Below are 25973 nucleotides of genomic sequence, written 5' to 3'. Positions count from 1 at the left end.
TTATGCATCTCCCATCGAGCACTGCATAAAACCGGACCTCAATATCTTCAAAACAAACTAAAACCCTATCACCCCCCTCGCACCCTAAGATCAAGCTCAGCCGGCCTCCTAGTCATTCCTAAAACAAACTCAGTCAGATTAGGCGGATCATCATTCTCAGCATTGGCCCCCACCCTGCGGAACTCACTACCACCCACATCCGCCAAACTGAGGATTTAACATCCTTCCACAAACTGCTGAAAACCTGGCTCTTCCCCTAAAACCAACCGGTAACCAATCTAACCCAAACAATGACACCAACCCATCAAACTACCGGAGTCGAGATACGGACAGCTGATAACAACGAATATAAACTAGAAAGACAAACAGAATTAAACGAGTAAAGTAGATCAAAACAGTGAAGTGGATAATAAGAATAAATCGTATGGAAACAATAAGGAGATGTAAACTACTGAAATGCACATAATTGCATGAGGAGAGAACGAGGTGAATAGCATTGATGAAATAGTTACAATGGATGAAGCGTGTGAACAGATGAATGCACCGAATGAAAGAATGCAGGAGTGGAAGAACAGATGACTATATAGATTGAATAAATGTGTAAATCGAATGAGTAACTACATTGGATAAGCGTATAAAATTGGATGAACATGGTAAGCGGCCGAGCGTGTAGAGTGGTTGAGTGTAAACAGCTGAAGTGGAAGAATGCATGAGTGGAGGAACAGATGGCTACATAGATCAAATGAGTGTGTAAATCGAATGACTATGTAGATCAGATGAAGTTATAGAATGGATGAACAGGATAAGCGGATGAGCATGTAGGGTGGTTGGGTATGTAGATCAGACGAGCGTGTATAGCGGACGAGGGCATAAATACAGAGAAGCGAATGTAGAACTGATGATTGCACAGAACGTATGAGCGTGTAGAATGGGGGAGCGTGTAGAGTGGGGGAGCGTGCAGAGCAGGGGAGCATCTAGAGTAAGAGAGCGTGTAGAGTGGGGGAGCGTGCAAAGTGGAGGAGCGTGTAGAGTGGGGGAGCGTGCGGGGGAGCAAGTAGAGTGGGGGAGCGTGTAGAGTGGGGGAGCGTGCAGAGCGGGGGAGCATGTAGAGTAAGGGAGCATGTAGAGTGGGCGAGCGTGTAAAGTGCGGGAGCGTGTAGAGTGGGGGAGCGTGCAGAGCGGGGTAGCGTTTGGAGTAAGGGAGCGTGTAGAGTGGGGGAGCATGTAGAGTGAGGGAGTGTGTAGAGTGGGGAGCGTGTAGAGTGGGGGAGCATGTAGAGTGGGGGAGCATGTAGAGTGGGGGAGTGTGTAGAGTGGGGGTGTGTGTAGAGTGGAGGAACATGCAGAGTGGAGGAGCGTGCAGAGTGGAGGAGCGTGTAGAGTGCGGAGGAGCTTAGAGAGCAAATGAATTTATAGAACAGAATTACTGTGTACTAACGAATGACTCTAAGGTGGTGATAAGTGCATACTGATGTTGAATGCCGGGATAGCATGAGTCCATAGAGCGGATGAGTGTGCGCAGCTGGTGAGTGCAGGGAGATGGTGAGTGCTAGGAGTGGATGAATGCGGGGAGCGGGTGACTGCGCACGGTGGGTGAATGCTAAGTACAGGCGCAGACAGGGTGCATGCGAAGGACAGACAAGAGTGCATGCTTGGGGCAGTTAGGAGCGTGCGGGGCGTACTGGAATACATGAGTGCGTCGAGCAGACCGGAGTATGTAGCACTGACGGGGACGCATGGAATGAATAAAAGTCCAGAGAACGGACTGGAGCGCATAGAGCTGCGCGACGTACATAGTACAGTCTGGAATGCAGAGAACGTATGAATGAGCATGTAACCCATCATATCACACCCTTCGCTTACCCTCTTCTTTACACCACCACTCAACTAGAACACAGAGATACTATGACACCATTCGGTATAACTGTTCTCATACCAACACCTTCCGCTCAGTCCCCATCACTCTAAGTAAACACTGCTGGTTACACACCCCCCAGCCAGGCGTTCTCCTCAGGCCTAATGCATCCACAGTCGGTCTGGATAAATCCTGCCAGAACTAACACATACCACTGATCTCGACCACCACACCTACCGCTAAGAAGCAGCTACTTAACCAATACCTTCCCAGCTGCACACATACCCGGTGCGCACACGCGCCGTTGACTCTCCCCACTCTCTCTACTGACCTGAACTTTGGTTCCCAAGGGCGTTCAACCTACCAGCGCCCTCAGACCATACCAATGGTATATATGGCGGTATACAAGTGCAAAATAACATAACATAACATAAACCATTGCAGGTAAATGAAAAAATAACACCACGCACTACAAATAATCAAGCAGAAGAGTTCAGAAGATTGCAGGGAGTAAAATGGAACAGTCGCAACTTCTCATTGCAGGTCGTGGGACCCTCCCCCAAGTCGCATCCTCTGCACTTCTTATATGTGTGTTTGTTTTTCTGTTTTTGTGACTTAGTGTCTATAAAATGAAGGGGAGCTGTCAGTGGGCACAAAAGGAGGCAGTCAGGCTTGTAGCCTGGTTTCAACGTAAAATGATGCATGGCCTTGGGGTGGGAAACTGGAGTTAGAGAAAAGGGGGAAGGGCCGGACTAGCACACGTAAAGCGCTTTAAAGATAATAATTATGAATAGTGCACCTTCAAAAAAATATTTTTAAAATTGCATTTTCAAATTCCAAGGCATAGCGCTGAGACCAATAGCAAAATGTGTATTTTTGAAATGCAATTTTCGAGCTTTAATTTGCAAACTTTAATACATGCTGAGGGCCACTACTCGTGACAGCCATGCTGGTCCTACTCTTGGATAATGACCTGGCCTGCGCGGGGCTTGTCACCAAGGGTCCCGGCCCGGGCTCGGCACAGTCTGATGACACGGTTTCCAGTTCCTGCAGATAAGCATGGCGTGTTTCCCCCTGGCACTAGGGTCTGCACCCTTTGCCTCTTCAGATGTTTGCACTGTAACTCCCAGTAGCCGTAGCCAGCATAGCCAATGGGGAGGGATAAAGGGGGTTATAGTCCAGACGCCGCAGACTGCAGACATAGGGCTGAGTGATGGCCCTGTGTTACTGAGAAGTTAGTATTCGTCTGCGACCACGATCAAGAGCTTCACTCAGGTGTAAGGGGTACTTTTTTCCGCGATGGTTATCGGTACCGTCATTCCTCCCCAGGGAACTGATGGGACGCCGTCGGGCAATGGCCAATATTTAGACATCTCCTAAGAGACGGGCGATGCGAATGGCTAGTGGGTGCTGTGGTGCAGTCCATCTTTTGTGGCAGGAAGCTAGAATCGTTCTCTGTGGGAGAGTCCTGTTTTCACAGTGCCACAGCTGTGTATTTAACAATAACAGCGATCACTCTATGACTAAAGAAGCAGAGACTTTGCCAGCCGTCCATCTGCTGAACCTGTTTCCTGTTTCCTGTTTGCACGTGCACGCCGTACAAGGTTTCCAGGGGTGCATGGGTTTTATTCAGTAATACTGCTTCTCTTTCGCTCCCAAGCTCTTCTTAATCAATTCTCTAGTCTTGCCCATAACTTCTGCTGCCGGTGGCAGTTTTTGTACCACTCTCTGTTGAGGGAGCTACAACCACTGACCTGTGCGGGGGTAACACACCTGACAAGAAAGGGGAGTCGAACCTCTCGCATGGGTAGATAACATGAACAAAGAGACACGCCTTAACTCTCAGGTATGGTTATGAAGTGGACACAAAGGTACAGTCTAGTACACACACACACACACACACACACACACACACAAACATCTCTAGAAAACACACCACACTGATATACTGACAAACATATGTGCTTTAAGAAGCCACACCTTCAGGTCTATGGGGCCAAACAAGTACATAAGGTATAATGCACATTACTACACAGATAACATAAAAGAAAAACAGTAATGGTCTTAAAGGGCTCTCGTTACCCGGTTACATGTCTTTGCATCGCAAGATGTACATCGTGGTGATGTCACGTCGAAACTTTTTTATTGAAAGATGTTTCATTGAATTGCCATACATAAAGTGGAAAGTGTTTATACATCGAAACCCTTTCATCGAATAGAGTTTCATTATATAAACACTTCACATTTTTTTGCATGGAAATTCGCTGAAACATTCATAACGTTATAACGTGACAGGGAGCTGTCCAGCACTGACGTCGAGTACAAAAAGTAACAATCTAATCCAGCACTGGAGAGCTCCCTGTAACTAGTGTAGTGTCATGTTTTAATGAGGGGCCCCTTCCCCAATCCCCCAATAATATAAAGGTCCACAGTCCTGAAATAGCTTGCTAATACTACGCAAGTCAAGCAATTGATTCAATTCAGATACAATGGAGGTCATTACAACCCCGGCGTTAAGGGTTAACAACGGCGTTAACCCTTAACGCTGAATTCCCACTTTATCGCCTGCTTTTGGCAGGCGTTAAAGTCCATGGCGCTAACCCGCCATGGTGCTAATTACGCCGCCGTAATTTACGGCGGCGTAATTAGCGCCTTCCCCACTCCCATTATGCCCTATGGGGCAAAAATGGGAATGGGGAAGGGAAAATGGGGATTTACCGCCCCACTCACCTTGGAATGGGGCGGTAAATCCGCCATCCACCATGGTGTAAACGTAGTTTACACCATGGTGGTAAAGTTGGTGCACTTAGCACCAAGGTTGTAATGACCTCCAATGTGTTCCAGCACTCAACAGCTCCCTCTTACTTGTGTGGTGTTAATTTTTTATTGGGGGCCTTCAAACACCCCCAAACCTCAGTTTTCAAAATAATTGAACCCTTTCCCCCACCCAAACATCCATAGATCGATATTTATATTGTATTTAAAAGTTACAAATTGTTTGAAAAAAGCATTATTAAGGTATGTTGAGATAATGTATCAATAGAGTTGTTACTTCAGAACCCTGACCGTGCTAAAGTAAAATTCTATCCCGCCGATTGGGCGGGGACTTTAGCGAAGTGCTCGCGCTATAAAGATTTCAACATTTGGGTGTTTGGTCTCAAGCCTTACGGTATCATTGCTCAGTACCTGCTGAAATGTCCTTCTCCAGCTGTACGATCCGACAGTTTAGATTTAATCTCTGGGGTACGGGAGATGTATTATCTAGACGGAAACTGATCCCGCAGGAACAGAACTACTGCAGATATTGCATTGATGTACAGCAAAAAGAAACTCTGCAACATCTGCTAGTGGATTGTCTGTCTTTAATGTTGATGAGAGAAAGATTCTTTCAGAACATTATCACCTTTCACACGTGCACTTCAAGTGACTACAAATGGCAAATTATGTTTTCTACCTCAAGAGAAAAAGTACAGATCGCTATTGTCCAATACTTAAGAATGGTTTTGCCTGTTGTAGCCGCCTCAAATTAATTTTGTATGGGTTCCCGTTGGTGCACGAGAGGCGTTTTGTTTGGTCATTTTATCTCTTATTATTTTTTCATTTTCTTTTTATATTGTATTCGAATCATCTGCAAGGTATAAGAAATGTGAAGCATTTTTGTTTTTATTCATTGTTTGTGTATAATATGTTTATCTCTTGTACCCCTGGTATTTTATTCTCTTTTCTCCTTTTTGCTGCTTTTGCTGCTTTTGTATAATTGTGTATTTATGAATATATTTAAAAAATTGTGTATCAACTAAATCAAATAAAATAGAAATAGGGTATGTTGAGATGGACATTCAATGAACTACAACTCTATTAATATTCATTTAGATGGGGAGCATTTCTATGAATACATGTGATGGAAAAAGAGTCTATGGATCTTTTTTCAATGAAAAGACTATACCTCCTTAACCCACTGCCTATGTGTTGGTCCACTACTAGAGGAAGGCACCCAACATGAATTCACAGGGGGAGACTGCACAACAAGGAGGTAAAGCCCAGCCATAGGTCAGAGCAAGTAATTACAGCGTACTAAAGACATAAACCAAACCCGTTATATGTAGACCGCCCCAGACCTGGTGGTCACAGCATAACACATATAGGCAGGGGATAGGAGAAAAGGGAAGTTGACCTTTTAGCCAATAGGAGAAAGTGTTCTAAAAATCCCAAAAGCCTACACCAGCACTCCACCTTAATGTGCACCATTTAGGGCATAGTATTAAAATAATACAAATGCACACATGGTACTCAAGCATACCCTAGAGGGGGAAACATTTCAAAACCATAACCAAATGCTACCAAGAATGAAAAATACATGAACAATACATTTTAGCAACAGTTACCTTAGTTCGGGGCAAAATATGTATTAGTCACCAAATATAAATTACAATGTTAAAATACATTCACCATTCATCAAAGGCAGGGATTGATTCTAATCAGAGGTAAGTACTTCAATTCTAATTCTTTGTCCAGAGCTCACTGAACGCATTGTGGGTACTGGAAAAATGTCCACAAGCAGGTGACTAATCGCAGGGTCACTTAATGAGTGTTCCAGGACAGGTTAAAAGTTTGATAGGATTCAATGGGATTGCAGTGAATGGTCACATTCTTTATTGGGTATAAGTCTGTTCTACTCCGACAGGCGCAGAATCCGTGGCAAAAAAAGACCCAGGGGAGACCAAATGAGACCACAATGTTGTGATCCAGAGGTTGGAGTATGAACCGAGAGCCCCAGAAGAAGATGCTGCAGAGCAGGAGGACCCCCCAATAGAAGTCTATGGGAAATGTGGTTAATACTCACCTCAAAAGAATCTCTACCCTGGACCAGAGGAATCCCAGAGAGTGAGTGTCATGTATAATCACCCACCCAAGAATCCTAAGGTAAGTACTCACATCATTCGTTTCTGTGAAACAGACCCAGAATGATGAAACAACCTGGCAGGGCGCTTTGAAAAGCAATTTCTTGATGTATAAACACCTTACAAATGCACAATAAATAAATAAATAAATAAATACGTGCAGGGTTTCTTTTCCAGGCATGATTTCCAAGATCTGGTGCCCAGGGGCTTGCACCCTGATCCAGCGATGACCCAGAAAAGGACCAAATGACCTTCGCACGGCTTGGACCTTCCAGCCTGATGCAAAGATTTCATTCAGCGAGGAAGACTCGGGGAGTGAAGGGAATCTACGAAGGTGACTCCTGGCTGCTTGGTGGACAAATAAGGCAGTCATTTTAGCAGAAAGGGCCCGGGATGGGTGTAACAAATGGATGCACGCTCTGACATGCTAAGCACCAGATCACGTGGGCTGTTGAAGACTCAGGACCCTTCTGAGCAAAGACAGTGACCAACAGCCAAGCAGGAGATCAAGGCGGGAGGCAGCAAGATACGGCCCTGAACAACCCATAAAATGGTTCTAGTGCAGAAGGCTTCAGCCAGCAGATATGGAGACGCAGTAGCAGTCTCCAGGAAGCCTGGACTCTAGTCTACCTCCAGAGGCATAAAAAACCAACCAAGGATTGTTCCAAGCCTCAGTGACTATCCAGTATGGTATGAAATGGCTATAACTTGCAAAAGCAGTGGGAATCGGTAGTAAAACCCTTTTATGCAGGTCACCACCCCTGCTTCTTCCTAACAGCAGAGCAAAGCAGCACGAGAGGGAAGCAGAGAACAGGTAGAGCCTTAAGTCCACTGCAAAAGGGGGGTGGGCACAAAGGCCAACCCACCAATCACTAAAGATGGCTGAGGGCAACTGGCACTCAATGGTAGACTGACCAAAATAATTATTTATTTAAAAAAAATCTTTTTATTAAGTTTTCAAATATTGCCATAAACGGAGTCAAGTCATATCATTCACTACCACCCAGCCCTTTCTCTCTGTCCATCATTACGTTTTCCTGGTGGTCTTTCGTCAGCAGGATATCCGTTCAACAGAGCCGCCCACGCTGTTCCATTCGTTGTGGCTACTTCAGGATAGGTAGTTACGACCATGGTACATCCATCAGTTCAGCGTTTGCCCATATAATCAAGTCTCGCGACCAAGGCACGGCTATTCTGGGCCAAAACCAGTGAAAACGAACATTAAGGCGGCCACTGTGGGCTCACAAAGAGGCCATGTGGTCAGAACGGTCTTTATAAGGCCACTTCGTGATTGCCCTGAACAAAGTGAACCCAAAAGTATGAAATAGCAGAGAACAGGATTACAAAAGAAAACATGTGCCAGTGCTGCAATGGCTACCAAAAGCAAGACCACAATGCACAAACCGTCCCAGTTGGGTTCCATTCCGCACACATAGAAGCAAGCCCGGGGAGGGGGGATAGGAGAGGGGGTAAAAGAGAGGAGCGAGAGATCCATAAGAGGCTTGCATCAGGCTCCTGGGGGGTAGGAAATGAACTCGCCCCTTTAAGGTAGGTGCTCAGTGTTTCCTTGTTCAGCTTCTAGTTGTCAGCACAGGGCTTGGCGATCCTGCAAGCTATCAGAACCAGGAAGATGGGACATGCGCAGCCATTGTGTGACAGGCTTTTCATCTCATCCACCTTCCGCCTGACCTCCTCAAGTACTCCAGGCCAGTAAGAGTGGAAGTGTACTGGCACAATCCCTGAGTACAACTCATGGCCCTCATTATGACTTTGCCGTTAACAAATGCTGGTGATTCTGGCAACGGCATTCTTTCTGGACCGTCAAAACACAAGATTGCCGGTGGGGGCCACAGGTCTCCCGGCAGTCCTGACCTGCCGGTAGATCAGGCCCCTACTGGCAAAGAAATGCCTGAATCACAGGCACTAGTGATTCAGGCAATTCCATCCCATGGAACTCTATGGAACGGGAACTTACTGTTGTCTCCGCTGCCCATAATATCCCAATAATACCAGGATGTCAGGTGCCGGGGACGTTAGGACCAGTTTTCCGGAATTACCCTTGGGTTACCGCCTATTCCCGGCTGACTTGATAAAGTAATGGCGATTTTCTGGCATATACTGTCTCATTTATTACCAGAGTGCAGCTGTATGCTCTGCGGGAAGCTACACTTTACTTACAATGAACTCTCAATCAGTGCCCTCTGGCATTTGTGGCATGGCATCGCTTCCTCCATCCTTAAAGAGGCTCACCAGACATGCACAGAAACATGGCCTGCTCTGCACACGTGTAATTGAGCTTCATCCTTTTTACACCGTACACACTGTTCGCTCCTGTGCCAACCTGGCATGACACCACAACTGGCAACCAAACTAGCCTCCGATCTGGCACTAAAGCATTTGGCACTTAGAGTGGTTTCTCACCTGGAGAGGGCATGCTCTCAGGATCTGCATGGTCCAGCACAGAGCAGGACACCTCCTGAGATCGTTCCAGCATCTTGGTGGCTCCACTCTGCCACCTTTCCCCAGTGCACGTATAGAGGCCATGACTAGTTGAACATCCTTTTAGAGTACTTGATATGTGCATGGAGGCCGCGATGCAAGATGGCTGGCCATTCGCTTCCTTCTTGGGATCTGCCACAGTGCTCTTCTTTTGGTCAATATTGATCTCATAGTACAGTCCGTGGCATGCGTGAAACTGTCAGATGTTTCTCATCTCAGCGTGTTCTTCTCCCGGGGGTCTGGGCCATGGACTCAATCCCTTGGTAGTTCATTGAATGGGGTTTAGACCCTGTTAGAGGCTATCCTGTGTATGGGTTGGGATCTCTTGATAGAGAGTATAGGTTTGGGAATCGTTCTTTCGATTCTGCTGTCTTCAGAGTCTTCCTAAAGACCTATACTTTGCATGAAGATCTGTTATTGGGCGAAGGAATTCTAAAAAAAACAGGGGCTGGTACTTTGATAGAGTTTAATCCTTTTCAGATCCCTTTGGCGGATCCGTGGCACGCTGCATTGGAGGCACTGGATCATATTGTCAAAAGAGAAATTATATTGTCCCTCCTAATGCAATAAATATATGTATATTGGCCTAAACCAAGCTGCTCGTAAGTCGCTTGCGAAAGAATCCGCGTTGCAAGGTCCTGACCTTAAAATCAATGTAAGCCGCCATTTTAGGTCAATTCGCCATTTAGGATTCGCTTTGTAAAAATCACCCTGTGAGTTAAAATGGTGGACGATGTCATTCCAAAGAATACAACATGGCCGTCTTGACCTCTGTACATAGCTAATATGTAACTTGCCTTCTGGCCACTTGTTGAGGTCGTGAACTCAGACCTTGTCCTTCGTTGACTTGTGTGTAAGGGATTACTCGTGTAAAGAAACTAATCCACGAGTATACTATAAAAACAATGTATTCAAATACTGAACATAGAACACTTGTTTAACCACATTGTATTAATGTTTAAAAAGACTAACATGGAAAACCCCAGAATACATAGTTGCTGTATAGGCTTGTTGATACATGTATTAAAAGCAAACCAGTTATATGCGGTTGTTCGAGACTTGGCATGAACCCTAGATCGGTGATGTATTAAGTGGAATATTAACCCGAAATGGGGCTGGACATCGTGCTCACAAAGTGTATATTAAGCCAATGCATTCTAATGTACAGCGTCCCTCACTGAACACATTGAACCACGCTGGAGTTCGTTGTTTTGTACTGAGGGCCAATAGCTATCTGATTTTGCTCTGTTTTTGTAACTGGATTCAGTATAAAATAAAGTATTTTTTATGTTCCTTCGTAACCCGTATTCGGTGTATTTCCTTTTGGGGTACTCAGCCTCAATATTTTGATTTTGTTTTCACAATATGTTGCTAGCTGTGAGGTGGGCCAGGCTTAGGGTCTTATTTCAGGTGGCCCTTGAACGCAGTGTTGATGATTTTGAATTTGATACTCTCTTCTACCAGATTCCACTGGAAGGCTTTCAGGGCACGGCTGATCTTGTCCAAATTCCGTAGAAGTTATTTCCATCTTGTATAAGAATTTGATGAGCTTGCAGATAGTTTTTTTGGGGCCTTTCCATAGGCTATATTGTTTCAGTCGAAGTGGCATAGAACCAGCGCTTAATGCAGTAGTTTGACCGGTGTTCTACTGGACCTACCTTAGAAACAGGAGAAGGGCACCACAGGAAGGTTTCAGGGTGTCCCCTCCTGTATCCCCCCCTCCTCTGTTGATTAGGCTTACACATGTGAAGAGTTCTCCCTGTCAAAGGATGAAAATGTGCTTACCTGCAAAAATAGTTCTGCAACAAGGGTAGGCATCCTTCCCAGATCTCCAAGAAGCCACCTCTACCTTACCAATGGAAGAAAGGGTTAACTGTTGGTTGAACAGAACCACCACTGCTAAACATTTAAAGTGACCAAGTCCACTTTCAATCCGACAACTCATGAATGGGCTTTCCCGTTTATGTGCCTCGATTTCCTTAAAAAGACCTAGCAATGCAAATTAATAATTTTAAGTGAAAACCTCTACGAAGTGTTGCAGATATGCCTGATGGTAGGGGCTTTTTCTAAGAATCTGATTCCTGGGAGGGTGCCCTTGCTGAAGGCCCTCTGTTGCGGATATGCCTGATGGTAGGGACTTTTATAAGAATCTGATTGTTGGGAGGGTGCCCTTGCTGAAGGCCCTCTGTTGCGGATACGCCTGATGGTAGGGACTTTTTCTAAGAATCTGACTCCTGGGAGGGTGCCCTTACTGAAGGCCCTCTTTTACGGGTAAGTAACTTTAACACGCATTTAATTGATCTTGTAAAGTTGAACAGCTCAATCTATCCTATGGGATGCATTTTATGCACTGATCAATGCACCATTGAACTCTCGTAGCGGCATTATGCTCAGCAATTCTGTATCTTCATTCTTCCCTGACCTTTGGTTGGTTGTTTTTCATACCCACTCGCTGTAACTCCCGCAATGCTTCTCTTGCAGATGGCGACAAGGCTGATATCTCTGCCAGTGCCTTCCAGGACATTAATATCATAACCGGAGCGCTGAAGCTCTACTTCCGGGACCTACCCATTCCAGTCATCACCTATGAGGCCTACCCAAAGCTCATCGAGGCTGCCAGTAAGTATATCCTCTTCTCGGTATCCAGTTAAAGTTTCGAAAACAAAAGGATCGAATGCAAAAGGTGACAGTGCATTCGACCGAAAACCAAAGTAGGGAAAAAAAATGTAAAATGTCTTTTTTTTCCCTTTAGTTTAGCTTTAAAAGTGTGTTTTTACACCCAAAAAAAAAAACAATTGCCGATGCTTTTTTTCGGTCGAATTGACTCGACCCTTTTGTCATTCGATCCTTTTGATTCGGTGCTATGATCTATAACCCCTCTCCTCTTTTCCCAGACGTACCTGGCGTGTGAATGATTGGCCCCTGCTGGTACCAATATTTCACAGGCGAGCCTGACGGGTCCAGCTCTACCAGACTTATGTTGGCTAGCCTCAGAAGGACTTAAATTGGTCAGAACCCCACTGGCTTTCCAGAAGCAGTTGAAAGCCCTTCTCTATTCCTATAGACCTGTCCGGGGTGGTTTTGAAAGCTGGCGAGCTCCCTTCATGTAGAGTGACCGGGTAACTTATGTTCTTAGCCTCTATCATGATCACGTGATTCCTTTACTACCAAGTGCAGGTTTGACCTCCCAATTCCAAATGTTGATTTGATGTTCAACTTATGGAAGTAGAGTGGATCTAAGGGGACAGAAGATATAGTAACAATCACTATCAACACCACCCATCACAGGTGTTAGGTCACGTGATGATTTACTGAATCTACGTCAACCCTTGTTGAGAGGCCTTCCCACGGTCTAGTCCCCATCCGACCCCACACACTGGTCTGAAATATTGCTCATATGGATCCTTATAGAATATGCTCTTGGGCTGTGAACCAATCTCACAGACTAAGATTTGACATTTGCTTTCATTGAATTTGTTCCAGACTGTCACTAGGCTTAAACGAGCACTTGAGTTGTTGTTTAGACAACAAGGAGGATAGCACAGGGGCAATGTCCTGGTCTTGGATGCAAGACCACACAGAGCAACAGAGGTTTGATCCCAGATCCACGCTTAGAAATGGAACTCAGGTATTAAGTGGGTTAGAAATAAAAGAATTAAATAACTATGGTAAATTGTTTGTGGACTTGTGATTTCTTCTCATTTAAGATGTGTGTCTGTCTTTTCTCCTGGGGTTCATGTAACTCATATTTTCCGACTCGCATTCACCATTTTCCTGTGTCCGTTGTACTACCGTATTGGTCGGTTATGCAGTGACCATTGATTTCCTGTAAGTGACCAATCTTCCCCTGCTCCATCTGCTCGTGCCCTTCAGGGGCATCTTCTTTTTCTCCGCTTGCTGGGATTGCTCTTGGTTCTCGCCTCCCCTGACTTTCCTCTTGCTCTGGCAAGTGTCTTCTTTGGTCTTGCCCTCACTGGAGATTGTTCCCTGATGCCTTTCTTAGGGGTCTCTGCTATTCTCCTCTCTGTGGTTTTTGTCTTTCTGTTTGTTCCAAGAATGCTTCTCCCTCTTTCTGTCTGGGTCTCTTCTGTGCAAAGACCTCTCTCCTCTCCTGTCTTATACTCTCCTCTCCTCTTCTCTCCTCTCCTCTTCTCGTCCCTCCTCTCCTCCTCCTCCTCTCTCCTCTCCTCTCCTGTCTTATACTCTCCTCTCCTCTTCTCGTCCCTCCTCTCCTCCTCCTCCTCTCTCCTCTCCTCTCCTGTCTTATACTCTCCTCTCCTCTTCTCGTCCCTCCTCTCCTCCTCCTCCTCTCTCCTCTTTTCCATTGCTTCCTCTGATCTTTCCCTCCTCGTGCTTCTCTTCCACTTCATCCCCAGTGGAGTTGGCTTCTGTCTTCTGTCCATCCAGGGCTCCCTCCCTCCCTTCCTTCTCCTCCAGGATTCTCCTGTGTTCTCTCTTCCTGTGATTCCTTGCCCTCTCATTCCCATCTGTCTGTTCGCTGACTCCTTTCGCCTTTTTTCTCCCTTCTTGGTGCAAGTTCTTCACTGCACAATGCAGGTCTTCTTCCTTTTCCTTCTCTTCCTTTACTTTCACTTCCTCCCAGATCAACTCACCCTCCTTGACTCATAACATATTGTCTATCTGAGGCAGGAGGATAGATCGGGGGCAACGTGTTTGTCTTGGAGCAACACATGTTCGAATGCCGGGCCTGTGCTTTGGTTATAAAATATGAAATATGTATCTACTATCCTCCTTCCTGGCTCTATGGGGTTTTCATTTTGGGATTGGATTTTGGGGTTCAATATTCTATTTACTTTATATATTCAGCTGGCCAATATTCCTTCCTTCCTCCCTCTAATCACATCTGCTCTTTTCCACCCACTCTTCTCCTCCTTTTCCTGTTTCAAGTTCTACCCTTTGGGCTTTGACTTCTTATGCTGTTCCCCAGAGTCTTCCTCTGACTTCTCACTCCCATTGGCTGCTCCCTTTTCCTTGAGCTGGCCTGCTTACTCTTTCCCTCTCCGTGCTGTGCCTTATCTGGCTCCTCCCGAGCCTTTCTACTGAAAGCAAACTCACTTAGGCCTTATTACCAACTTCTCCTTTCATTCTTCGGTACCCATTCAGGCCTCTGGGTCATCGGCCGGTGCCATGGTCAAATCCCTGTATTTGGGCTCTGTGTCCTCTGATCCCTGGGTAGCTTTGCCTGGTCCTCCACTTCCTTGAGGCTCCACCAATTTCCCAGCCGGTGAGGGTTTCTTTCATATGTCCTCTCCGCCTAGTTAAGTCCTTACCTATTGGTGCCTCACACTGCAGGCTCCCATCTGGTCTAGTATTGACCCTAAACTAGCCCCTTGGTATTGACTTTCCCTCATACCCCGACACTACTTGGCCATGCATTCTCCACACCTCTGGATGGTCCATTCCATGGTGGCCCGTCTGCTTCCAGGCTCCCTCCATTGCCCTCTGGTTTGGGAAGGGTGTAGCCCCAATGCTTGCTTCATTGCTGGGCCAGACATTTGTGACTCCCAGCAGCTCTGTTGCCTTTTCCTTAATTCTTTACTGATGTCACCCTCCCCCGCCCCATGTGGCTGCAGGAGCATCTCAAGGGGCAGACTTTGGGGCGGTTTCTCCCCCTAAAGAATGTTGGGGGCAAGAAGGGGTTCTAACACCATCTCCTGCCTCCAAAATCCATAATTGCTCTTTTTGTACCTATTCTGAGTTTCCCTGTCCTAAGACAGGAGAATTCTGGGAGGCGTAGTCTTTGCCCTGGAAAACACTGCTTAATCCCCTTCTCAGGTTCTGGGACCTGGGAGTTCCATTTCCCAGTCCATGTGGCGATTCCCATTAAGCCCTTTTGCTACAGGTGGCATGGCACAGAGAACCATGGGCACAGTTCTTATTGTGGTAGCTGATTTTTCTAAAATAGAATCAGCCTCAGCTTATGAATACCATTGATTTGCCTGGGGTTCTCACTTCAAAAATCTATGCTAACCAATAGACAAGGCATCAACAAAACACCCATGGCTTTCCAACCCCCAACAATGACCGAGCCTTCCAGGCCAGCCGCCCAACTCCATCACTCAATCAGACCCTCCTCTACCTTCTCTCCATACTTACTCTACTCCCGAGCTTCTGGTACATTCTGAGGAGAGGAAGTTATTATTTTCCGCTTCCAACAAATTTCAAGTTGTTCTATTGTTTTGGAAGTCAACCCTCTGCCAGGCTTAAGAAATTGAAAGTAAATGACTTCTGTGACAATTAAATTGAATTTGCCCCCGCGAAGGGTGCTCAGCCAATGAGGTGGCTGTAAATCCGGGCAAAAACACAGTGCATCACCCGCGTTTTCTAGCCATACCAGGGCCTTCCCCGGGTGGCGCCATCTTGATTGTGGGGAGGCAACAAGGAGCCTTGCGTTACTCGGGCCTGTCTAGGCTCGGGCTGGCGGGCTGTTACCGGCCATGTACGCTCCCGATGCGGGGTGGTGCTGGCTACAGTCATTCATTAGGTAAAAAGAGAGGTTGAATTCTCCGCCTTCTGTTTCCCAAGAGTCTTTCATTTTGCTCTCAGCGTAGCAATTGGATTTATAAGAGTCTCCAACTGCCCAAAGGGAGTTGATGGAAGCATGTTCAACAATACCTCTGAGACCCCACAACTGGAAAAGACATTTTAAGCATGCCATTTATGTTCTCGTTCTTTATTTGGGATTTCTCTTTCCTTTTTCTGGATGGCGCTATGTTCTTACATTGCCCGTTTTATTTTTAATTGATTTTTTCCCCTGAAGTTTCTTTGCCAAAAAAACTCATTGAAATGTTTATTTTTTCATTTTTTGGAAGGTTCCCCCAAACCCTTTTCTCTAGTATTTACGACCTATTCCACCCCTCTGCATTATATCCCCTTAACCACTGCCCCTCCCTTCCCCTTATTTTTCAATTCGTTTTTTCGCCAAAAAAATATGTCAGAAAAAACTATGTGAAGAAAACCGGGCGTGAAAACGTCGTACCTTCTGAACGTAGGAACATTGAAAAATGATGCAAGAAATCACCCCTTTATGGGGAGAGGGATCTGGATGAGACAAATCAAAGAACCCTATTTGTGCCCCTGGCCTTCCCCTTGAGATGCTTTAGTGCCCAGCTGCCTACTTGCCCCAAAGTCCTGAGGGTAGAACAAGAGGTCACTTCCACCCTCAGGAAAACCCTTTGGGAGCTGAAGTTTGCATTAATTGAGGGTCAAGAGCACTAACAGAAATAAGACCTGCCTTTGCCATGTTGCATATATGTATTTGCCTGGTATGAAAGCAATGTATTCTTTTGTTTTGTTTTAGAAATCTCTAATCTAGATGAGCGCTTAGAAGCCGTGCACGAAGCCCTCATGCTGCTGCCTCCGGCGCACTTCGAAACCCTTAGATACCTGATGATCCATCTGAAGAAGTAAGTGCCCCTCCCTTACTCCCAGGCAGCTTCGGCTCTCCTTTTCACCTCAAACAGGGGCATTGATGGGGAACAAGAGTGGAAGGACTTTGGCTGACGGTAGTGGGTAAACAAATTAGTCAGGTGTGGGCTCCACCCAATAGAAAGTCAGAGCAGATGGAGCAGAGAGCAGATTACGCATGGAGCCTGTGGTGGAGAGCTCAGAAGCAGCCATTTTGTTTGCACAGTCTCTGCAGTAGACTTGCCTAGAAAATGGCAGCTAGTTCCTTATCATGATTTGTATAGCAATGACTCTAGTGGAGGATTGCCTGCAATCACCTGTACCCCTGTTTTACAGCAGGGTCCTGCCTAGCTTCCTAGCTAGGTTCGCAATATAGCCACACTGGCAATAGCCAGTAGCCAATACCACTGGCAAAAGCCAGATAGTAATGGCTACAAGTGTCCGAATGATGGCGGAAGTGACAGAATTTATACCCAACTGAGACATTGACAGAAGCTGTACATCACAGAAGTATAGACAGACGCCATAAAGGTCTGGTAGCACCCAGGCAGCACCAAGAGAAGGCATACTGCACTAATAGCAGCCGTACAGTACTGGTTCCCCAACAGGAGATGTGCAGCAACCAAAGCAGAATCACAGCACTGAAAGTAGTGCTGGGGCACCGGTATAAGTAGGCAGTAGTAAGGTCAGCCATTTTTCAGGGTTATCCGGCTTCTGGCAAAGACAGAAGATGTACAGCACTGATAGCAGTGCTGCAGTAATCGCAAAACCACTCTGCACTAACAGCAACAATATTGCACTGGTAGCGGTACTAGAGCACCAACAGATGATGTACAGCAATAACAGCAGCCATACAGCACTGATGGCAGTACTGGTTCACCAACAAAAGATGTTCAGCACTGATAACAGTACTCAAGCACACAAAAGCTGTGAGTACTAGAGAATGTGCAAAACTCATACAACACTAGCGCTGGCCATAGTATTACTGCAGCACCACCAGAACCCTACAATAACAGCACTGACTTACTAGCAGAAGCCATGCAGCACTAACAGCAGCTGTATAGCAGTACTAGAACAACAACAGAAGGCATTCAGGGATAAGAGTGGCTGTACAGCACTGAGGCACAGATAGAGGATACCCAACAATTATAACAGTGCTGACCTACTAGCAGAAGCTATACAGCACTAAGAGCAGCTATATAGCAGGACTAGCGCACAAACAGAAGACATTCAGCACTAAGAGCAGCTGTGCAGCACTGAAGCACATATAGAGGTTGCCAAACGATTATAACAGCACTGATTTACTAGCAGAAGCCATACAGCACTACCATCAGCTATATAGCAGAACTAGAGCACCAACAGAAGGCATTCAAGAATAACAGCACCTGCACAGCACTGAGGCACAGATAGAGGATCCCCAGCCATTATAACAGCACTGACTTACTAGCAGAAGCCACACAGCACTAACAGCAGCTATATAGCAGTACGTGTGCACCAACAGAAGGCTTTCAGCACCAAGAGCAGTTGCACAGCACTGAAGCACGCATGCAGGATGCCCAGCAATTATAACAACACTGACTTACTAGCAGAAGCCATACAGCAGTAACAGCTGTATGACCTGATAAAAGAACTCCCGCCCCTTCGCTTTCAGATGGTACCCCCAGTTTAACCTGAATCCCAGGACAGGTCTTCTAAAGGGTTCCTCCATCACATTTTCCAGGGGTTGGGTAGGACGCATCCCTTTCATGTGTGGACCCCCACTAGCCCTGCCTTTCCTTGCTGCTACAGGATCACCTGACCACCCCAGAACCCCAATGCCCATGAACGAAGAACCCCACTAAAAATGGACTGGCACCCTCTACAGTTAAGCAAAATTGGGGCGTCTGTGCTTCTATCCCCGTGCTGCCCCCAAAGGCACCATAGAAATGCCCCATGTAATTATTAAAGGTTTCTGGGGCACCTGTTCCCCCTAACTCTCTTGCACTTCTGCCTTGAAAGAACCCCCCAGAACTTCGATCCCTGAGGTCACTTTAGAAATAGACCTCTCCACCCACTCCCGCCATCTTGTCTTTCTTTTCCTCCCGCTTTGGAAGCCGGACCCCAGGATTGCAGCCTATGGGCTTGCAATCCTGCCTCACCCCCGTACCTAGGTCTGTCATACTCCTACCTGGACAGATGGAACCACCGGACTGCAGCATGGAATGCGGCGTCCCTTGCCCCCCGTAACTCACGCTGACTTCAGCTCCCTCCCCTCCCTGCAGAAGTCTTGCAAAACTCCTGAAGCTCCGGCAACCATCCTACAGCACTATGCAGTTCTAATGCACTGCACGGAGCGCCGGCGTACAGCACTGTCAGCAGCAGTGCTGCACTGGCAACTGGCAACCTGCACTGCTGGCAAGATAGCTCAGCCAGTTGAGGGCCAGATTTGGTGATGCCACGGCCACAGGGCTTGAATCTTGGCAGTGTAAATCTTACCCTTAAAGAGCATCAAAATATTTACATTTGTTTAGTGAAAAGAATCACCTGTCACTTCAGTGCAAGCTGGCATCTAGGCCTGTTGCAAGCAGTCCTATCAATGCACACCGGGCAAAGGCATCCAAAACTGACAACAGCCACACTACACCGACAACTGGAAGGTCTCACTTTTACCCACCGACAGGCCACGCGTAATCTGCTCACGCCCACCTCAACATAGCCAAGATAGGATTGGAGGGGGTGGGGGGCATTTGTTGAGGTCCTTTAAATCTGTAGAGCTCCACAAGTCCTAGAAGCTGCACTTGTTACAGTGCGAGCTGACCCCTGCACCTCTTTCTCATTGCAGGGTGACCCTCCACGAGAAGGAGAACTTCATGAGCCCCGAGAACTTGGGCATCGTCTTTGGGCCCACGCTGATGCGACCCCCTGAGGAGAGCGCCCTGGCCACGCTCAACGACATGCGCTACCAGAAGCAGATCGTGCAGACGCTGATCCAGAACGAAGACGTCCTCTTCTAAAGGCGCAGTTTCTACCCCCTTCTGAGCCATGCGGATCCTCTTCTGGTGTCTGTGGCACTGGAAGGACTGAGCATGACACAGCCCTTCCCGCCAGGGATATGTGACATTGGTGCTGGGTCATGTGTGCACCTGGGACTGCAAGGATAGGCCTCTGTAAGAGAGCAGGTTGGTGCCTCTGAGGTGGGCAGTGGGAGGTAGACTTGGGTCAGACTCAGTCATGGCAATTGCACAGACGCGAGACTGAGTCAGCTCTTTCAGAGGCACCAGCCAATCAGATAACTGTCCTCGTACTGTGCATGGATTCTTCATCAGGGGGCCCCAAGGCAAGATGGCGCCCAAACGCTCATATAAATGTCCCTTAAGGTCCCAGGAAACGGGCACTGTGGCGTATTCAGTGCATTCCACCCTAGACGATGGGGTAAAAAGCACCGCGTCAAATGTGAAGGACCTTCTTAACGCAGCTGAAATCATTAGGAAAGGCAGGACTCCCAGAGCAAGATGAAGCAGGAAGCATCTGGAACGTTATTCAGGCATTGGTTTGCATTCAGTTTCCTTGAGCACAGGCCAGTGGGATGCCACAGAAAGTCCCTGACTTAGAGTGTGGACTCAAAGGGCCATTCCTGTAGCTGTCAACTGTTGACCCCAAAAAAGGAACTGTACATACATCCAGGATGTTGAGTCGTGTCTCTACATTGGATAAAAGTAGAATTACTCCCTGAAGCTAACTTATCTTTACTCCGAAAATGATGCTGGAGTAACATTACTATTCTCACTCTGGAGTAAAGTCAATCGAATGTAGGACATTCAAATGGAATACCCATCATAGAGTGGACCCCACATGAATTAGTGTAGTGTTGCTCTGAATTATGAATATCGCTGTGGGGATTTTGGCATGTTCACCTTTTTTTTTTGCGATTAATTCTGTTTGAGTGGTTTACGTCTGCTATTTAAGCCGTGCCCATTTCCTCACTTTTGCTCTGGCGAGTGCTACGCCTCAAGTTAAACATGCCGTAGTTAGCTATTCCGTCGAGGCACAGGGAGTGAATAATTATGGAGAAATTCCCTCTGCAGTAATTTCACTGCTTTCTCATTTTTCTCCACCCAATAAGGGTCTGTTTAAATTGCACTCCTGGTGCTTCATAATTTAATTCATGCGTGCGCACCGAATTTGGATTGAAACCACTTCCCAATTAAATTTACTTCAGTTGTGGGAGTTGCTTTGGGGGGGGGGGCTTTAAGGGGCTCACAGGCTTCTTTTTGAAGTCTTTCCTCTGTTTAGATCAGCTTTCAATGTACGCCTTCGTGCAGCATAAACATTATTACCGTTCTAGGTGCTGTGAGACACCACCATGTCCTATTTTAAATATCACCACAGATGGTGATTTGATTATTGATATGCAGCATATCTATTGAGGCGATGTGCCCCGAAGTGGCGGGCCACCCAGCGGGTAACCGGCCTCTGGCCAAGTTAAGTGCCCGAGCGAAGTGAGGGTCCCTTAACAAGGGTGTCGGGCCATGACCCACAGGGTGGACCCAGCCATCGAGGGGCATATTGCCATTAGCACACGTGAAGCTGTCTACACGGGTGCAAATGGGGTATATTTAAAATAAAAAATCAACTTTCCTTAGAAGCGCGGCCCGAAGCCTTGCAGTCCTGTTTGACAGGAAGTCTGTTTTCTATATTGGTGACTTTGAACGTCATCAACATTGAAAACTGGCTTCCTGATCAACAGGAATGCACGGCTCGGGCCTGGCTTATGGTAAGTTTCTTTTATATTTACAATTTTTTAAAAACAATTTTAACACCTGCGTAGGGATCTATGTGGGTCTTAAGAGAAGAAGTGGGAGGGGGAGCAGGGAAGGGGGGCGCCGGCTCTGACCGCGGGCTTGTACCATACAGTACAGCCCGTGTTGTGAGCCTCCTGATTGTCTGGCGCCCGCCTTCCAGGGTGCTAATGTCTGTTAGAGCCTGGGCAGAAGGCAGGGCTTTGTAGAAGCTTCTTGAATAGTCCGTCCTCTATTTCGAATGACATGTTCCCCATCTCTATGCACACTTCCGCTCTCTTGGAGACTGGATGTGCCAGCGCTCTGCAGGAGTACTCTCTGGTGCACACATTCTGATTACTACATAAATGAGGCGTATTTATATGAATCAAGCTGCTTGTACCCCTGTCCTGCATAACTATATTGTTGTCCTTCTTTTTTGTCAGAGCTGCACACGTTATTTTATTCGATGAAGAGGTCAGTGCAGTGCATTGATCTGGATCTTTCTAGCGCCGCTTCCTTGTTAATTCTTGTTTGTAATGTTGTTCGAATGGCGTTTACCTGTGACTCAGTATTATGCCCCTTGACTGCCTCAGAACTCAACCGCCCCCATCTCATCGTCTGTCCACATTCACGCATAAAAAGTGGGCATTTGTGGGTAATTTTGCCTGCTGCTCCAGACAGACCATCACAAAGCAGACCATACCATGGGAGGTAGTTCATTCAGGCAGTCCAGACAGCATATCCCATTTTTATATATGTCATACATTCCTGGGAGTATAATATTCATTTTCAGGCATTTTGTGGCATGGTAATGTTTTATTTTCGTGTTAATTTAATGTAAATAGTTCCATTTGAAAGTGAGCCATAGTCCGTAGGGATAGGATATGAGGCCGGTCTATTGGGGCCGTGTGCAGCCCCCCACACCCTCCACACGTGCTCTCATAATCTCTGATTCCATTTCAGGTGCAATGGGCCTCATTACAAGTAGTGAGGTGCAGTAAACAAGTTTACCACCGCATTACCGCACCACAATACAGATTTGGTGGTAAAATGGAGGATTTACCTCCAGCGTCTTTCTGGAGGGCAGTTCTCCACTTTGCCCCCACAACTCAGCAGATTTACCAGGCACTATTACCACTGGCGGTAAGAAATTCACACTGAATCCTGTGGACTACAAAAAGGGGCATTTTTCACTGTCGGACCACCACTCATAAGCCTGTGGTAATGGGCACCATCCTCAAAGAAGTTACTCTGAGTACTTCTGATGTTCCCTTGACCTACTCCTAGAGGACTATGTGATTCACAGAGAAGTTACTCTGAGTACTTCTGATGTTCCCTTGACCTACTCCTAGAGGACTTTGTGATTCACAGAGACGTTACTCTGAGTACTTCTGATGTTCCCTTGACCTACTCCTAGAGGACTATGTTATTCACAGAGACGTTACTCTGAGTACTTCTGATGTTCCCTTGACCTACTCTTAGAGGACTATGTGATTCACAGAGAAGTTACATTGAGTACTTCTGATGTTCCCTTGACCTACTCCTAGAGGACTATGTGATTCACAGAGAAGTCACATTGAGTACTTCTGATGTTCCCTTGACCTACTCCTAGAGGACTATGTGATTCACAGAGACGTTACTCTGAGTACTTCTGATGTTCCCTTGACCTACTCCTAGAGGACTATGTGATTCACAGAGAAGTCACATTGAGTACTTCTGATGTTCCCTTGACCTACTCCTAGAGGGCCATGTGATTCAACGAGAAGTTTCTATGAGTACTTTGGTGTACCCTTGGCTTACTCCCAGAGTAACGCAGACCTACTCCTTACTTACTATGATAAAGTCTGCAGGGGCATCTCACGCCCAGGGCAACCTTGCTGTGCATTGCCCCCTCTATGTTTTGGAATCTTTCATGGTACAGAACTACATCTCCAGTCTTAGGCGTGGGGGAGCCATTGATCGGACACTTCTCGTAGTTCCTTCTTAGCTCTTTTTGTTTCCTTAACTTGCTTATAATTCTGAAAATGTCTTTTTCGCTCTATGGGATTTGCAGGTGTTTATGTGATGATACGTTTGCGTGTAATGTGCGTATTTGACCCTTGCTTGGCCTTTTCCAGGGATTTCGGGGTGTTCCTGCCCGAGGGGTTTCCTGGTGCAGATAAGAGTTTATTTTTATTATTTATTTTGCATCCCTTGAGTGGAAGTTCACCGAAGTCCTCACTGTGAATTCTGACAGGCCTCTCCACTCTAAAGCATGCGGCAGGAGCAGACTTCTTTGGGACCATCATTCCACGCTCCCTGATGAAGAGAGCTATGTGGTCTTGAAAGCGGGTGTACTTTGCATCTTCATACTCTTTCCCTTGATTCGATAAAAGAGTACTGGCAGCAGACACAAAATATGTCCCTGAAGAAGGGCACTGAGTTCTTCTTCCATTGAATAATATGTAAGTGGTAGTGTCTGAGTACCTTCAGCTGCCAAAATATAGCTTTCACGTCCTAGCGGGGGAGGGGGAGGACATGGGCTTTAACGGCCCACCAGCCAGAACGTACACAGGCCAGAGTGAAGCGAGCACCGCAGCTCGGACTCCAGCCCGTTAAAGCCCATGTACACCCCTCACTCCCACCGGGGCTTGAACGCTTTACACACCCCACTGGGATTTACCGGGGTGCAGACATTGTCTGGCAGGAGTTCCGCTCAGTGCGAGCCCACCTCCCGTCGGAGAAAGAAAAATTAAAAAACCTTTGGCTGCATCTATTAAGTTGGAAGTTGGAAGATGGACTAGCTCCCGAGAGCATGACAGGAGCCATAAGAAACATGTTCCAAAATGGCCACCGTCATCCAACCTAGTCCCTTTTCTATTTTAATGGCGGTGATTAGAGCATCATGCCCAGGAAAGACAGATTTTTATTGGTCAATCTGTCATTCCGAGGTGCAAATCTTTCATTGATAAGTCCATAAACACCTGCTTTGGTCCTAACTACAAGATTACGTCCAACTGAGCATGAAAATAGCCCAATTAGCCGTAAACCTACACAGCACCTTGGGGTCTTGCTCTTGTGACACCCTCACTTAACTAGTCATGCAGAAAGTTTGCCTGGCTGGCATTCGGACTCTTAAAGCTTGAAGTAATCTGAGTGGCTGAAGACCATCCCCTATCAGCGATGATCTGGTTCATAGGACAACCAAAGATGATCCCAACAGGCGGATAGTAGGGGACGCGTGAGCTTGGCATGGGACTGGCTTCCTACGCCCCTATCAGCCACCCTGAGTCCTGGCCTGCAGAGGAATCTTCCATCGAGGTTAGTTCCATGATCATGTTGATCCCCGTATCCTAAGTGTACAGCGCTGTCCAACCCGTGCAGCACTGTCCAACCTGTACTGCACTATCCAAAGTGTACAGTGCTGTCCAACCGTGCAGCACTGTCCAACCTGTACTGCACTATCCAAAGTGTACAGTGCTGTTCAACCTGTATAGCCCTATCCTAAGTGTACAGCGCTGTCCAACCCGTGCAGCACTGTCCAACCTGTACTGCACTATCCAAAGTGTACAGTGCTGTCCAACCGTGCAGCACTGTCCAACCTGTACTGTACTATCCAAAGTGTACAGTGCTGTTCAACCTGTATAGCCCTATCCTAAGTGTACAGCGCTGTCCAACCCGTGCAGCACTGTCCAACCTGTAATGCACTATCCAAAGTGTACAGTGCTGTCCAACCCGTGCAGCACTGTCCAACCTGTATAGCCCTATCCAAAGTGTACAACGCTGTCCAACTCATGCCGCACTGTCCAACCTGTACAGCACTATCCAAAGTGTACAGTGCTGTCCAACCTGTACTGCACTATCCAAAGTGTACAGCACTGTCCAACCCGTGCAGCACTATCCAACCAGAACAGTTCTATCAAAAATATAGGTTCTGTCCAACCTGTTCTGCACTTTCCAACGTACAGCTCTATCTAAAAATATACAGTGCTATCTACCCTGTGCAGCAGTGCCCAACCTGTTCACCACTATCCAACCAGTACTACTCTTAACACAAATATGCAGTGCTGTCCAACTTTTGCAGCACTTTCTATCCTGTACCGCTGCATCAAAAATAGACAGTGCTGTCCAACCTGTGAAGTACTATCCAAAAAGTAGAGCGTTGTCTAGTGTGGAGAGCTCTACCCGCCTCGTGCCGTGCTATCCAACTTGTACAGCACTACCGATTGTATCATATGACATTTTGTAAACGGGCTAAAAAGATGATTCTTTTCTGCATCGCAACCTTTGAGAGCATCAAACATGGATCAAAAGAATAAATCTGTTGAATACATTCTTGTGTCCGTTGCTTATTTATTTTGTGTATTACCAAGGTTAACAGCTAGAGTGTTTCATAAATGCTGTGTTTGTATGTATACAAATAAACTCCATACGCTCACAGAAAACACACAAATGAAATCACTTTATCAGTGACACTCCGCAGTGATCCTGAACTTGCCGCCTATTCATTGTTGCATTTTAATCCTAAAATAGTTGTGAGGTCCTTTACAA

At 46.6% G+C, this 25973-nt stretch overlaps 1 protein-coding gene across 2 annotated transcripts in view; it reads left to right on the top strand.

Annotated features, from left to right (window-relative positions):
* Positions 1-25755, top strand: part of CHN2 (chimerin 2) — a 938196-nt gene extending 912441 nt beyond the window's left edge. For both annotated transcript variants that reach the window (XM_069648929.1, XM_069648930.1), the window contains 3 exons: positions 11737-11874; positions 16577-16682; positions 19505-25755. In XM_069648929.1, coding sequence (XP_069505030.1) covers positions 11737-11874; positions 16577-16682; positions 19505-19676 — 416 coding nt within the window. In that variant the 3' untranslated portion in view covers positions 19677-25755. The remainder of the gene's footprint in view (positions 1-11736; positions 11875-16576; positions 16683-19504) is intronic.
* The last annotated feature ends 218 nt before the right edge of the window (positions 25756-25973 follow it).

Source organism: Ambystoma mexicanum, chromosome 2q, assembly GCF_040938575.1.
Source record: "Ambystoma mexicanum isolate Mex_15411 chromosome 2q, UKY_AmexF1_1, whole genome shotgun sequence".
In the NCBI taxonomy this organism is placed as follows: Eukaryota; Metazoa; Chordata; class Amphibia; order Caudata; family Ambystomatidae; genus Ambystoma; species Ambystoma mexicanum.
This window is presented reverse-complemented; position numbering and strand designations above follow the sequence as displayed.